The following is an 11,717-nucleotide window of genomic DNA, read 5'->3' as shown; positions in this document are numbered from 1 at the left end:
GATTGTTTTTGGGCTGTCGGCTGCCTGTGGTGGTTCAGCTGCCTGGGTTGTTGCCTGCCTGCCCGCCTGCCCGCCCGCCAACTGTGCTGCCGCTGCCCCAGTCCTCCCGCATCCTCATCGCTGCTCCCCCCCACCCCTGCTCCCCCCGCAGTGCGCATCTTCACCTTCAACGGCGGGCACAGCCGGGACGTGTACCACACCAAGCGCATGCAGCGCGTGTTTGCGGTGCGCTTCAGCGGCGACGGCACATACGTCTTCTCAGGTGCGGGCCGCAGGGTGTGGTGTGGCTGCTGGGGCGGCGCGTGATGCGCTCCCCCGGCCGCGATCGGCGCTCCCTGCTGCGCCACGCGCCTGCCCTGCGTCTCTGCCTACTTGGCCTTCTCGGTCCCCTCCCCGGCCCTCCACACGCGCCATCAGCCACACCGCACCACCACACCTGCCCCACACACCCGCCCCTCCCCACCCTGCCCTGCCCCCCAGGCTCCGACGACATGAATGTGCGGGTGTGGAAGGCAAACGCCAGCGAGCAGCTGGGCACGCTGCTGCCGCGGGAGCGCAAGCAGCTGCAGTACAACAAGGCGCTTGTGGAGCGGCACAAGCACCTGCCCGAGGTGGCGCGCGTCGTGCGCAACCGCCACCTCCCTGCCCCCATCTACAAGGCCGCCAAGCTGCGCCGTGTGCAGCAGGACAGCGAGCGGCGCAAGACGCAGCACCGCATCGCGCACTCCGCGCCAGGCAGCGTCAAGGTCAAGCCGGCGCGCAGGAAGAAGGTGGTGGCAGAGCTGGAGTGAGGGCGCGCCCGGGATCGCCTCCCCGCTCTGCGCTGCGTCTGCCTGCTTGCTCTGCTGCTCATCCTCTGCCCCTGCTTCCATACACCCCCGCTCCACGTACCCCTCTCCATTCAGCTGCAAGGCACCTGTAAGGCTACCCCCAGTCGGGCATGCGCAGGTGCAGGTTGGTGGCGCCGTGCGCCCGCCCGCGCTGTGCATGAGGCGCATCCCATTGTCCCGCATCGAGAAACCTCCGACTCGGCCTCGCCTGCCTGGCATTCCGTAAGCCTCGCATCGACCGCGCGCAGCTGTGTATCGCTGTGCAAGGGCGGATCGATGAGGGCTTTTCGAACCCTGATGCCGCTGGCGGTGCTGGGGGCACTCCTGGTGCTGCCCAGCATGGCGGAGGCCGAGGACACCTACAACCTGGCTGTGAACACCGCCAGGGTCTGGCTGACGCAGATGGAGGAGGTCGCCGCTGAGGCGCAGGACGCTGCCGCCACCGCAGGCTTGCCACCCGTCGACCTCAACTTCACCATCACCCGAGACCACAGGTGGCTGACCTGCTGCCTGGCAGGCACAGCATGAGCAGCAGCCAACCCTGCACAGTCGGCAGCACGCAGAATGCGGTTGATGCCCCGCGTCGGCGGCACCGCCAGCCGCCGTGCACTCCCCCCTACCCTCCCGCTCTCGAGGACGCCCTCAAATGCGCCCCGCTGCCCCGCTCCTCCCACACCATCGTGCAGCATGCAGCTGGAGGGGTACATGGTGGCCGCCGACGGCCAGGTGGCCGACTTTGCCAGCGCCATCACCGCCTTCCTGGCTGACGACCTCAACCAGGGCTGGACCAGGCGAGCTTGTGCAGCCTGGCCGCCGCCCCCAGACCGCCTCATCAGGCAGATGATGAGACCATGCACAGGGCCTGACGGTCTCCCTGCCTGCCTGCCTCGCCATGCAGCCCCACCCTGCAGTTCCCATTTGGCTGGTCCCCTTCTGAGATCTTCTACAATGCACCCGCGCTGGCCTCCACCCCCCTCAGGTGCCCGTTCCCTGCCCGCAGCCTCCCTGCCGCCGCCCCCGCCGCCGCGGCTCTGCGTCCACCCCAACGGCTGGCGGGGCAGGCAGCGCTGCTTGCCTGCCGACCTGATCCCCACTCGAGCTGGCGCCGCCGTGTGTTGGTGCCGCGCCTGCTGCGTGCAGGCTGGACGCGTGTGCTGTGGCCGCCATCCTCACAGGCGACATCCGCTCCTGGGACGACCCGCAGCTGGTGGAGCTCAACCCTGAGGTGGCGCCCCTGCCGCCCACGCCGCGCCCGCATGCCCGCAGCCCGCCCCATGCACGCCCAGCTTGGCCCACCCCCACCAAACCACCGGCGCGGTGCATGCGCAGCAGAGGCGCGAGGAGGGCGGGCCTTGCCTGCGGAGCGTGCACAGCGCCTCGTGACTCGCGTGCCGCCCCCGTGCCGCCGCCGCCCTGCGCAGTCCCCCCTGCCCGACCTGCCCCTGACCCTGGTCTACCTCAACCTCTCCATGCCCATCACTCAGTCCCTGACGTGAGGCAGCAGCCCCCGTGGGGCTGCGCCTGGGGCTGGGGCAGTGCCCACGCCTCTGCTGTGCATGCTGACGCCCGCCGGGCACCCCAGCCTAGCGTGCTGGCCCCAGCCAAGCGTGCCGAGCCCCCGCCTGCATGCTTGGCCCTGGCCGCCTGCTGCAGCCAGTACCTGTCTGCCGAATGTCCCGCCTGGGAGTATGGCGTGACAGACAACCTGGAGGACGTGGTGGCGGCGTGGGGCGACGGTGAGCCTGCTGGGCCGGCAGCTCTGCCGGGCGGGGCTCGCGCCGCCGCCAGCCGGGCTCGCCGGGGCAGCGGCGGGCGCCTGGACACATGCCTCTGCGCCGTGCTCGCGACATCCACACCGCTCTGATGCCGCTGGCGTGCAGACCTCATTTCCAGCGCGGATGTGGGCGGCACGTGGCAGGCGGTCAACGCCACCCCCGGCGCCATCTCCATCGGCGGCTCCATGCCGGTGGGGCAGTACGTGGCGGAGTACCCGGCCGCCATGCAGTACGCCGTACTGCAGGTCGCCGACGGCACCTTTGTGCCGCCCGACGGCCAGCTCAACGAGACGGCGGTGGCGGAGCTGGCGGCGCGGGCGCCCATCCCCGCCAACGCCAGCGGCGACTGGGCCTACATGTATGCCACCCCGCCCGGCCTGTACCCCATACTGTACTGGGGCTTTGCCACCGTACCGCGGGACCTCACCGCCAAAGGACCGCGCGGGCACTACATCAAAGACACGGGTGGGTGCCGGGGGGGCTTGCTGCGCCATGCGGGGTGCCGCCGTGGATGCCGCCGCCGCCGATGGCTGCTGCGAGGTGGTGGTCGCGAAGGCTGGTGCGAGTGGCAGCGCGGCCAGCAGGCCATCCATCCGCTCACACGTGTGCGGCCGGGCCCTCCCTACCCGCCCTGCAGTTGGGTACCTTCTGACTGAGGAGGGGCAGGCCATGGTGGCCGCCACAAACGAGTACCAGCTGCCCGGCCAGCTGATGCCCGCTGCCCTCGAGTTCTGGAAAAGGTGGGGGGCTTGGGATGCTGGCTGCCGTCGCCGCCTCTGCGGCTGCCCGCAATGCACGTCGCCGCCGTGCCCCTTGGCAGCTCCATGCAGCGCGCCTGCAAGGTGTTCATCCCGCCTGCTGGGTTTGCTGGCTGCCTGGGCATGCAGCATCAAGGTCAGCGAGGACCAGGTGGTGACGGGGATCCCCACGCCCGCCAGCGAGGCCCACACCCCGACGCCGGCCCCCGCCCCCTCGCCCGCCAGCAGCAGCTGCCGCACGGTGTCCCTCGCCCCGCTGCTGGCCGTGGTGGCAGCTGCCGCCGCCGCTCTGGCCCTAGCATGAACGGCAGGAGGCGCTGCAAGTTCTGTTGCCGGTGCTTCAAAAGCTTCAACGCTGGAGTCGCGCCCTCCCGGCTGGCGCCAGCAGGGACTGCAAAATGGTTGATCTCTCTTGTTTGCTGCATCGCATTGCCCCACTGTTGTTACCATCTACCATGGTTTTCCCAGACAAGAAGGCTGGCGACCAGGTGTCCACCGCGCCAGGGCCCGATGGCAGCGGCTCGCGGGAGGACACGGAGCGCCTGTGCAGCCTCTGCACCATCCCGATGGACCCCACTGAAGACTGCATGATGCGTGAGCGAGGCGGAGGGGGGTGCCCGAATTCCCTCGAGTGATTGGGCCGAATCGGGGACGCCCCACCAGCCTGCTGCCCCTGCGACTGGCAAACCATGGCGGGCGGAATACAGCCACAGGAGGAAGGGCCGCCGGCGCCCCGCCCCGCCCATCCCCTGCCAACCTGTGCGCCACCGCAGCCGCCACGCATCAAACTTTCCCACACACCCCGGGCAGCACACTTGTGCACTGTGCCTTGTGCAGTGGACTGCTCCGCGTGCGGCACGGCGCCCTACCACCCCGACTGCGCCATCGACGTGAGGGCCCCGCCGCCGCCTGCCGCCGCCTGCCGCCGCTGCCGCAGGGTGCAGCAGTCTGCTTGCGCCCGCCATGCTGCGCGTGCTGCCATCCTGTGGCCTCACACCCTCTGCCTGCTGTCTGCCTGCCTACTGGGTGCAATACCTGCTGGGTGCAATACCTGCTGGGTTTCTGCAGTACCTTGTCGACTATATGACCAAGAAGTCGACCAACTCCCAGGCGGCTTCCAAGAACAAGGTGCTGGCACGCCAGCGCCCCTCCTACTTCTTCAAGGACCGACGCGTGCCGTGCCCCGCCGGCGGCCAGGTGCCCCAGGGCGGCACCCGCGGCTCCAAGTCGGCCCGCGGCAAGCCGTCCACGGCCACCGCCTGCCCCGGCTTCACCACAGGTCGCGGGGCCCGCTGGCCGGCGCTCTGCTCCACACGTGCTGGTGCAGGCTGCTGCCTGGCATTTCCTGGGAGCCCAAGAGTGGTGTGGCGGCCTGGAGAGCTGGGCAGAGAGCTGCGCCGAGCAGCACTCACCTGCCTGCCCGCCTGCGCGCCTGCAGGCGCCGACATCGTCAAGCCAGCCAAGCAGCCGCCCGCCGCGCCCGCCGCGCCGCCAGCCGCTCGCCAGCAGCCGCCGCCGGCCGCGCCAGCCAGGAAGCTCCCCGCTCCCACGGCCGCGGCCAAGGCGGCGACGGCCAGGCCGCCACCCTTCCAGCCCGCCAAGCCCGCCTCCCTGCCTGCGAAGCCCAGCCCTGCCAGCCGGGGCAGCGGCGCGGGCAGCAGCCGTCAGGCGGCCGTGTCCAAGGTCGGCGGCGGCGGCGGCGGCAGCAAGGCCTCCAAGAAGGCTGCGGGCGGCGCCGGGGATGCGCTGGCCGGCAGCCGCCTGCGCTTCCCGGGCGGCAGCCGCCCGCTGGAGCTCACCCTGTGCCGGCACTGGGAGGAGGGGGGGGAGTGCTACATCTTCAACTGCCCGCGCTGCCACTCACAGGTGCCTCGCCTCTCTTTCCTGTCCTGCCGGGGCAGCAGGGGTGGCGCCCCGCCTGCCCTGCTTGCCCCGCCTGCCCTGCTTGCCCCGCCTGCCCTGCTTGCCAACCCCCGTCACTCGCTCCCTGGCGGCTCGCCCACGACTTGCCGCGGCTCTCCCTGGCGGACGTGGCGCCCGCGTCACTGCCTGCGCTGCCTGCCTGCAGGGCGAGCTGGAGCGGCGGGAGGAGGAGTGGAAGGATGCGGAGGCGGCCCGCAAGGCCGAGGAGGAGGAGCAGCGGCGGGCGGCGGTCCGGGCGGAGAGGCAGCGCAAGGCGGAGGACGCCGCGGCGGTGCAGCAGGCGGGCCGCTGCCGAGCGCTGCGCCGCGCCCTGCCTGGTCAAGCCGCCCCCTGGCCGACCCGCGCTGCCCTCATCCATGTCCGGCCCGCATTGCCGCCGTCGCCAACGCCTCCTGCTGCCTGCCTGCTGCCTGCCTGCCTCCCTGCCTGCCTGCAGGTGTGGGACGCGGCCCAGGAGCGGGAGCGGCTGCTGGGCCTGGCAGACTCCACCCTGGCCCTGGTGCGCGCCCACCGCAAGACGCTCTGCCTGCGCCAGCTCATCGCCCTCGGGCACGGCGCTGCAGCTGCCAGCGCCGCCGCCGTGGCCGCCGGCTACGACGCCGCCGTGGCCGCCCGCATGCTGGACGGCGGCCAGCCCTGCACCGGGGTGGTGCCCGTGGAGGTGGCCAGGTGCTTCAGGCAGGGGTGGTGCAGCCCTGACGGATGGTGCTGTGCTGGCAACGTTGCTGGCATGCTCTAGCGCTGCCGCGAGCTTGCCCTGCCCTGCGCACACCCTGCAAGTGCTGCGTGCTGCGGCCAGGCGCCGGTGGCCACGCTGCCGCTCCTCCTTGCCCTCCTCCTTGCCCCCTGCCGGCTGCCCTGGGCCCGCTCACTATCTGTACCCTCCCCGCCGCTGCTGCTGCTTGTGGCTGCAGTGAGGTGCGGGAGCTGCAGAGCCTGGCTGCCAGCCTGGGCCTGAGGGACCCGCTGCTGAGGGTGGAGGAGCAGCTGGTGGCTCACGCAGGCGACTGCGAGGCGGCGGGCAGGGCCCTGCGCCAGCTGGCGGCCAGCACAGTCCCCACCGCCAGTGCCAGCGCCAGCGCTGCCGCTGGCGACCCGGCCATGCCACACACTCCCATCCCCTCTCCTCACTGGCCCGCCGATGCGCCCAGCTCAGGCGGCAGCGGCGCGTCGGCCCAGAGTCCGCCCCCATACTCGCCCAGCCCCGCGCCCGTCGCACCGGCGCCGCACGCTGCGCAGCTGTTTGGAGACCTGCCGCCGACGGTGCCAGACACCGCTTCTCGCACCGGCCCGCTCCCCCTGCTCCCCGGCACACACACCAGCCCGGCGAGTGGCTCGACAGCCGCCGCCACAGGCGCCGGCTACCACGGTCCCCAGGCGGGTGCCTCTGGTGGGATAAGCTTCCAGGACGGCTACACGGCAGGCCTGGCAGCCGCACTGGCTGCCCTTGTGCAGCACCAGGGCCAGCAGTACCAGCTTTACAGCGGGATGCCATGGCAGGCCGGCAGCCAGGCCACCCATCCCGCCAATGCTCCCACCTTCCTCCCTGCTGGCACTGCCGGAGCCCTCCATCAGCCGCAGCAGCCTGCTGCCCATCCGGCACCAAGCTACAATCACGCGCAGGCAGCCCAGCCCTGGGCCCAGGCCCCTCCGATGCAGCAGCAGCAGCAGCAGCAGCAGCAGCAGCAGCAGTTTGGCGGATTCCCCGGGCACCAGCAGGCAGCAGCCGCCACCCACGACCTGGCTGCAGCTGTCTTCCCTGCTGCCGCTCCGCAGCACCAGCTTGCACACACCCAGGCTCAGCATGCCGCAGGGGCACCACAAGGGCAACCGGAGGCCAACCAGCACCTCCGCGAGTACTTTGCCATGCTAGGCATTGGGGCGTGAGGGAGCCGCACCTGGCAGGGCAGCGCCTCCTGTGGCACCGCCGGCAGCCAACGCGAGCACATGTACGAGAGTGGATGAGGGTCAATGAGCCTGATGCATGTTAACTGTTTTTCTTGGCTAGTGGATTGTCGCATTGGCTGATGTAGCTGTAGAATCACGTACCTGCAGCCCCTTATTTCGGCGGCTGGCACCGGCTGGGCAACCGCCAAGGCGGCGCGGTCACGGGCGCAGTCGGGAGCATTGCAAGGGCGGATTGGTGGCCTGAAGCCTCCTCTGCTCCTCAGCACTTCAAGTGCCTGAAACCCTGGTAATGAGATGTTGAGCAGCTTTCTTCGACGGGCCGCCGCCGCTGGTTGTAGGACAGCAAACCCGGCCTGTGTTGCCCGTCTGCTCAGCCCTCTCAGCTCGTGCACCATGAGCAAGCGCCCAGCAGAGGTGGTGGACCTTGTGGACCTCTGCGACGACTCCGACTCCCCCAGCCCGTCGCCCAGGCAGAGGCGCAGCCTTGGCAGCAGCGGTGTGTGCTCCAAGGTTCCGGCGCTGCAGCTAGCACCCACGCAGGGAGCAGGGGAGGCGAGCGGCCACCCGCCACCTCGTCTGCCCGGCGTCGCTGCCGGCCAACCTTCAACCCGCCCACCTTTGGCTGGGGCAGCCAGCCGAGGAGCCGCCGGCGCACCTGTAGCTACCAGCATCAGCGGGGCAGGGGCGTGCGCGGTGCCCACTCAGGTGCCAGCACAAGAGAGCCTCCCACTCCTCGGCACCCCGACAGCAGCAGCCAGCGGCGTTCCGTCAAGGCAGCCCCCTGCTCCAGCAGCACCAGGCCTGTCAGGGGCACCAGCGCAGCCCCCACCCGCCGCGCCTGCTGTCACCAACAGCCTGCTGCGGCAGCTGAATGAGGAGCGCCAAGCACGGCGGGCACAGCAGCAGCAGCAGCAGTGGCCACACCAGCTGCCACCTTCACCGCGACAGCTGCAGCAGCGGGAGCAGCAGCGGCAGCAGGGCGAGCAGCAGCGGCCACCTTCACCGCGACAACAGCAGCGGCAGCAGTGCGAGCAGCAGCAGCCACCGCCACCGCAGCAGCAGCCGCAGGTGTGGGACGGCCGACCAGCCGGCCCCTCGCGAGCTCTCTGGGTGGGCCCGCCAGCCCCAGCGGTTGGGCCGGCCAGCGGCAGTGCTCCTGGCTCCGCCAGCGGTCCAGTCACTGGGCCCAGCATTGGCCTGGTAGACCTCTTCGCTGGCCTGTCCACCGCCGTGTGCGGGGCACTGCGGGCCGGCATGCGGGTGGACAGGTAGGCGTGTTTCCTGCTGCAGACCCACGAATACCTCTTGTTAGGCCCAGTGCTAGCCGGTGCACAGCGGGGCCTGCGCCGAGCAGGGAGGAGCGGCGACAAGCTGTTATTTTTCATTCGCACGGCCCAAAAGGCGGGGCCAATTGGTACTGCGCTGCAGGTACTATGCCGTGGAGGTGTCCCCCTCGGTGCGCCGCATGGCGGACCACCACCTGCGCCGGCTGCAGGCACGCCACGGCCCCGCCGCGCTGCCCGACTCGGCGCTGGCCAGCGCCCACTCGGCGCTGCCGCAGGACGTGCGACTGATCACTCGGGACCACATCAGGCGAGGGGCAGAGAGAGGCGGGGGTGCCTCCTCATCTCCCGCTGCACCTCCTGCTGGGCAGGCATCCTCCAGCTGGCAGCTGCAGCCCTGCCGGCCGCTGGATGCCCACTCCCCTACCCGGCTCAGAGCGGCGGTTCCAGGCTTGGCCGCATGTTGCCCCTGCCTGCCCCCGCCGCCTGCCCGCGCCCGCAGGTCCCTGGGGCGCATCGACCTGCTGTGCAGCGGCTTCCCGTGCCAGGACCTGAGCCGCAGCAACCGGGGCGCGCAGCTGGGCCTGCGGGGCGCCCGGTCCGGCCTGTTCTTCCAGGCCGCCCAGATCCTGGAGTGGGTGAAGGAGGTCAACCCAGATGTCGTGTTCCTGTTTGAGAATGGTGGGCCACAGCAGCCGGCGGGCAGGGAAGCGGGCGGGCTGCAAACCAAAACGCGGTGGCTGCCGCGGGGCGTGCACCCCGCCTGGCGCGCTGGCCCATGCCCTGCGGCGATCTCGCATTGGGCTGGGGTGAAGGCTGTGGCTGTGGGCTGCGTGCCGCTGCTGCAGTGGACTTAAGCGACCACCAGGAGCCGGCGATTCGGGAGGACTGGCACACCGTGAAGCGCATGCTGCGCTGCAGGCATGCAGTGGATACTGCATGGCATCGTGCTGCAGGCCCACCGCATGCATGCACCCCGGCCCCCTGTTTCCAGCCGTGAGGGCAGCTGAGCCCATGCGCTGCCAGCTGCTGCTGCTGCTACACCCTCCCTTGCATGATTCTCCCGCCCAGCGATGCCTCAACCCCATGCAGCAACGTGCTGATCTTTGATGCGGCGCTCGTGTCGCCCGCCCACCGCGTGCGAGCCTACTGGTCCAGCCTCGGGCCGCGGCTGCGCGCGCCGCAGCGCAGGCGAGCGGCGCGCTATGCATGCCTGGCTGGCTCCACCTGGCTGCTTTGGTTTGCTCAGCTCAATCGGAACACGCGTGCCCCTGCCTGCCTGCCTGCCTGCCCGCCCCCCAGGGAGGATCGGGACCTCGCCACCGCCCTGCACCCCTGCCACCGTCCCAAGCTGTCCCCCACCACCGACAACCCGCGCATCTTTGCCCACTTCAACAAGAAGGGGCAGCCCATGCGCAAGTACCCCACCGTGTGCCGCACCTGGCAGGCCGAGCACGGCGCATACAACCTGGCCAACGGTGAGGGGCAGGATCCCTGCCGGGGGAGGCATCGAGCGAGCAGCATGGTGGGGTGTGTGCGCAGAAGCCCCTCCTGCCCCTCCTGGCGCGCTGGTTTGCATCGCTTGCTGAGGTGGCAGCTCTCGACCGACGGTGCCCTCTGCTGCCGCCAACAATGGCCAGCCCGCCCACCCGTCTGTGCCTGCATGTCGTTGCGCCTGGCAGGCACTGGCTACGTGCTGCACCGGGCCACCGGCCGTGAGGAGCTGCCGTTTGTGGAGGAGGTTGAGCGCTTTGTGGGGCTGGACGAGGGGGCCACCGCCGCGCCAGGCAGGTCCCCGGCACACCTGGTGCACCCGGTGCCGCCGCGCCTTGCAGCTGCCGCGCCTGTCTCTCTCCCTTCTGCAGCTGGCAGGCGTCCCATCCACGCCGCCGCGTGCCTGCCGCCGCCATGCCGCAGGCGCGACAGAGGACGACCGGCGGCAGGTGAGGCCCCCGGCCGCGCGCAGCTACGGCTGGCCGCTCGCAGGAACCCTTCGCCCGCCTTCCCATCCTGTCATGAGCCCCGCTCTTTGCGCACAGGCCTGCGGCAACATCTTTGATGCCAATGTGCTGACCCACTTCATGCACCAGTTCCGCCCTTTCTTCAGCGGCAGCGCCCGCATCCTGCGCGCCGGCCAGCTGCCGCCGGCCTACAGCCTCGAGCTGCGGGAGCGGGCGGCCTGGGCGGTGGGCAGCCGGCAGCAGGGGCGGCGCCAGCAGTAGTGGGGCCGACGTCCACAGCTGGACGCAGCTTTTGACGCTTTCGTTGATAGAGCGCCTCTGTGCAAGGAGTGGAGCGCCTGCCTGTGCATCTTGTGCCTGTGCAGTTGACATCCTGACACTATCAATGACAAAACCGAGCACTAGATAAGTGGATGGTAAGAAGAGCTCAGCAGGAGCGCCACACAGCGCAGGAGAGCAAAGGCCACCTGTGCCGCAGCGACAGCGGCGACAAGGTACGCCGTACCGCCCGCCGCCCGCACGTGGAAAGCGGCATCCACGCGGTCCCGCATCTCAGACACGGCTCCACTCTGAGCTCAGCGCCTAGCCTGTCAAGCCAGCATGGTGAGTATTGCGGCGCCGCCGCCCGTGTGTGGCTTGCCCGGCTTCTCCCGCCCTTTGCACCAGCGGCGGCATTGAGTGTATACGCACGTCGCAGCGCCTCTGCCGCCGCTTCCCACCCGCTGCTGCCGGCCTGCTGCCGCCGCCCGCCGCCGCCGCCCACCTCTCGCGCCTGGCCCGCCTGCCCCGCCACGCAGGACGGCCACGGCCTGCCTGTGGACCTGCTGCGCCTGGTGCTGCAAGCGGTACTGGGGGAGGAGCGGCAGGATGCGTACCGCCTGGTGCGCGACCTGCAGCGCTTTGCGCTGGTGTGCAAGACGTGGCGCGAGGCCGTCTTCTCCACGCCGCTGCGCCTCAACCTTGACTACCAGCCGGAGGTGAAGTGGGAGGCGGTGCGCTGGCTGCTCAGGGCCACATTCGCCGACCTGCAGATCCACCCAAGTGAGCGGGGAGGGCCGGGGCGGGGCGGGCGCGGGGGCAGGCAGGCGCCGCGGCAGGGGCCGCGGCAAGGCGCGCAGCGCCCGGGCATCAGCGCAGGGGGCGGGGGCCGTGCCGCGAGCAGCGCAGCGTGGAGCCGCCTGCTGCACGGGCCAGGCCACGGCTGGGTGTGGCCGTGGCAGGCACCGCATCCCTCGCCCACCTGCCTCCCCGCCCCCTCCCTCGGTCCCGACGATCACGA

At 70.8% G+C, this 11,717-nt stretch overlaps 3 protein-coding genes across 3 annotated transcripts in view; all 3 read left to right on the top strand.

Moving 5' to 3' along the window:
* Positions 1-791, top strand: part of CHLNCDRAFT_139585 (hypothetical protein) — a gene marked incomplete at both ends in the record, with an annotated part of 2,346 nt that extends 1,555 nt beyond the window's left edge. The window contains 2 exons of the mRNA XM_005844060.1: positions 152-262; positions 481-791. Of these exons, the coding sequence (XP_005844122.1) occupies positions 152-262; positions 481-791 (422 nt within the window). The remainder of the gene's footprint in view (positions 1-151; positions 263-480) is intronic.
* A 336-nt stretch (positions 792-1,127) lies between these two features.
* On the top strand, positions 1,128-3,667 carry CHLNCDRAFT_139584 (hypothetical protein; the record flags this gene model as incomplete). The annotated part of the gene is made up of 9 exons (XM_005844059.1): positions 1,128-1,324; positions 1,517-1,556; positions 1,742-1,809; positions 1,971-2,055; positions 2,252-2,322; positions 2,484-2,566; positions 2,711-3,070; positions 3,243-3,345; positions 3,493-3,667. 9 exons carry the CDS (start codon positions 1,128-1,130, stop codon positions 3,665-3,667), a joined length of 1,182 nt encoding a protein of 393 aa, XP_005844121.1.
* A 3,920-nt stretch (positions 3,668-7,587) lies between these two features.
* Positions 7,588-11,483, top strand: CHLNCDRAFT_139582 (hypothetical protein; the record flags this gene model as incomplete). The annotated part of the gene is made up of 13 exons (XM_005844058.1): positions 7,588-7,690; positions 7,988-8,462; positions 8,623-8,758; positions 8,914-8,939; positions 8,980-9,158; positions 9,326-9,473; positions 9,570-9,629; positions 9,780-9,955; positions 10,160-10,293; positions 10,517-10,698; positions 10,917-10,980; positions 11,236-11,415; positions 11,448-11,483. 13 exons carry the CDS (start codon positions 7,588-7,590, stop codon positions 11,481-11,483), a joined length of 1,899 nt encoding a protein of 632 aa, XP_005844120.1.
* Positions 11,484-11,717: the final 234 nt, after the last annotated feature.

Source organism: Chlorella variabilis (assembly GCF_000147415.1).
Source record: "Chlorella variabilis unplaced genomic scaffold CHLNCscaffold_25, whole genome shotgun sequence".
Classification (NCBI taxonomy): domain Eukaryota; kingdom Viridiplantae; phylum Chlorophyta; class Trebouxiophyceae; order Chlorellales; family Chlorellaceae; genus Chlorella; species Chlorella variabilis.
The sequence above is the reverse complement of the archived record's forward strand: the minus strand, read 5'-3'. Positions and strand labels throughout refer to the sequence as shown.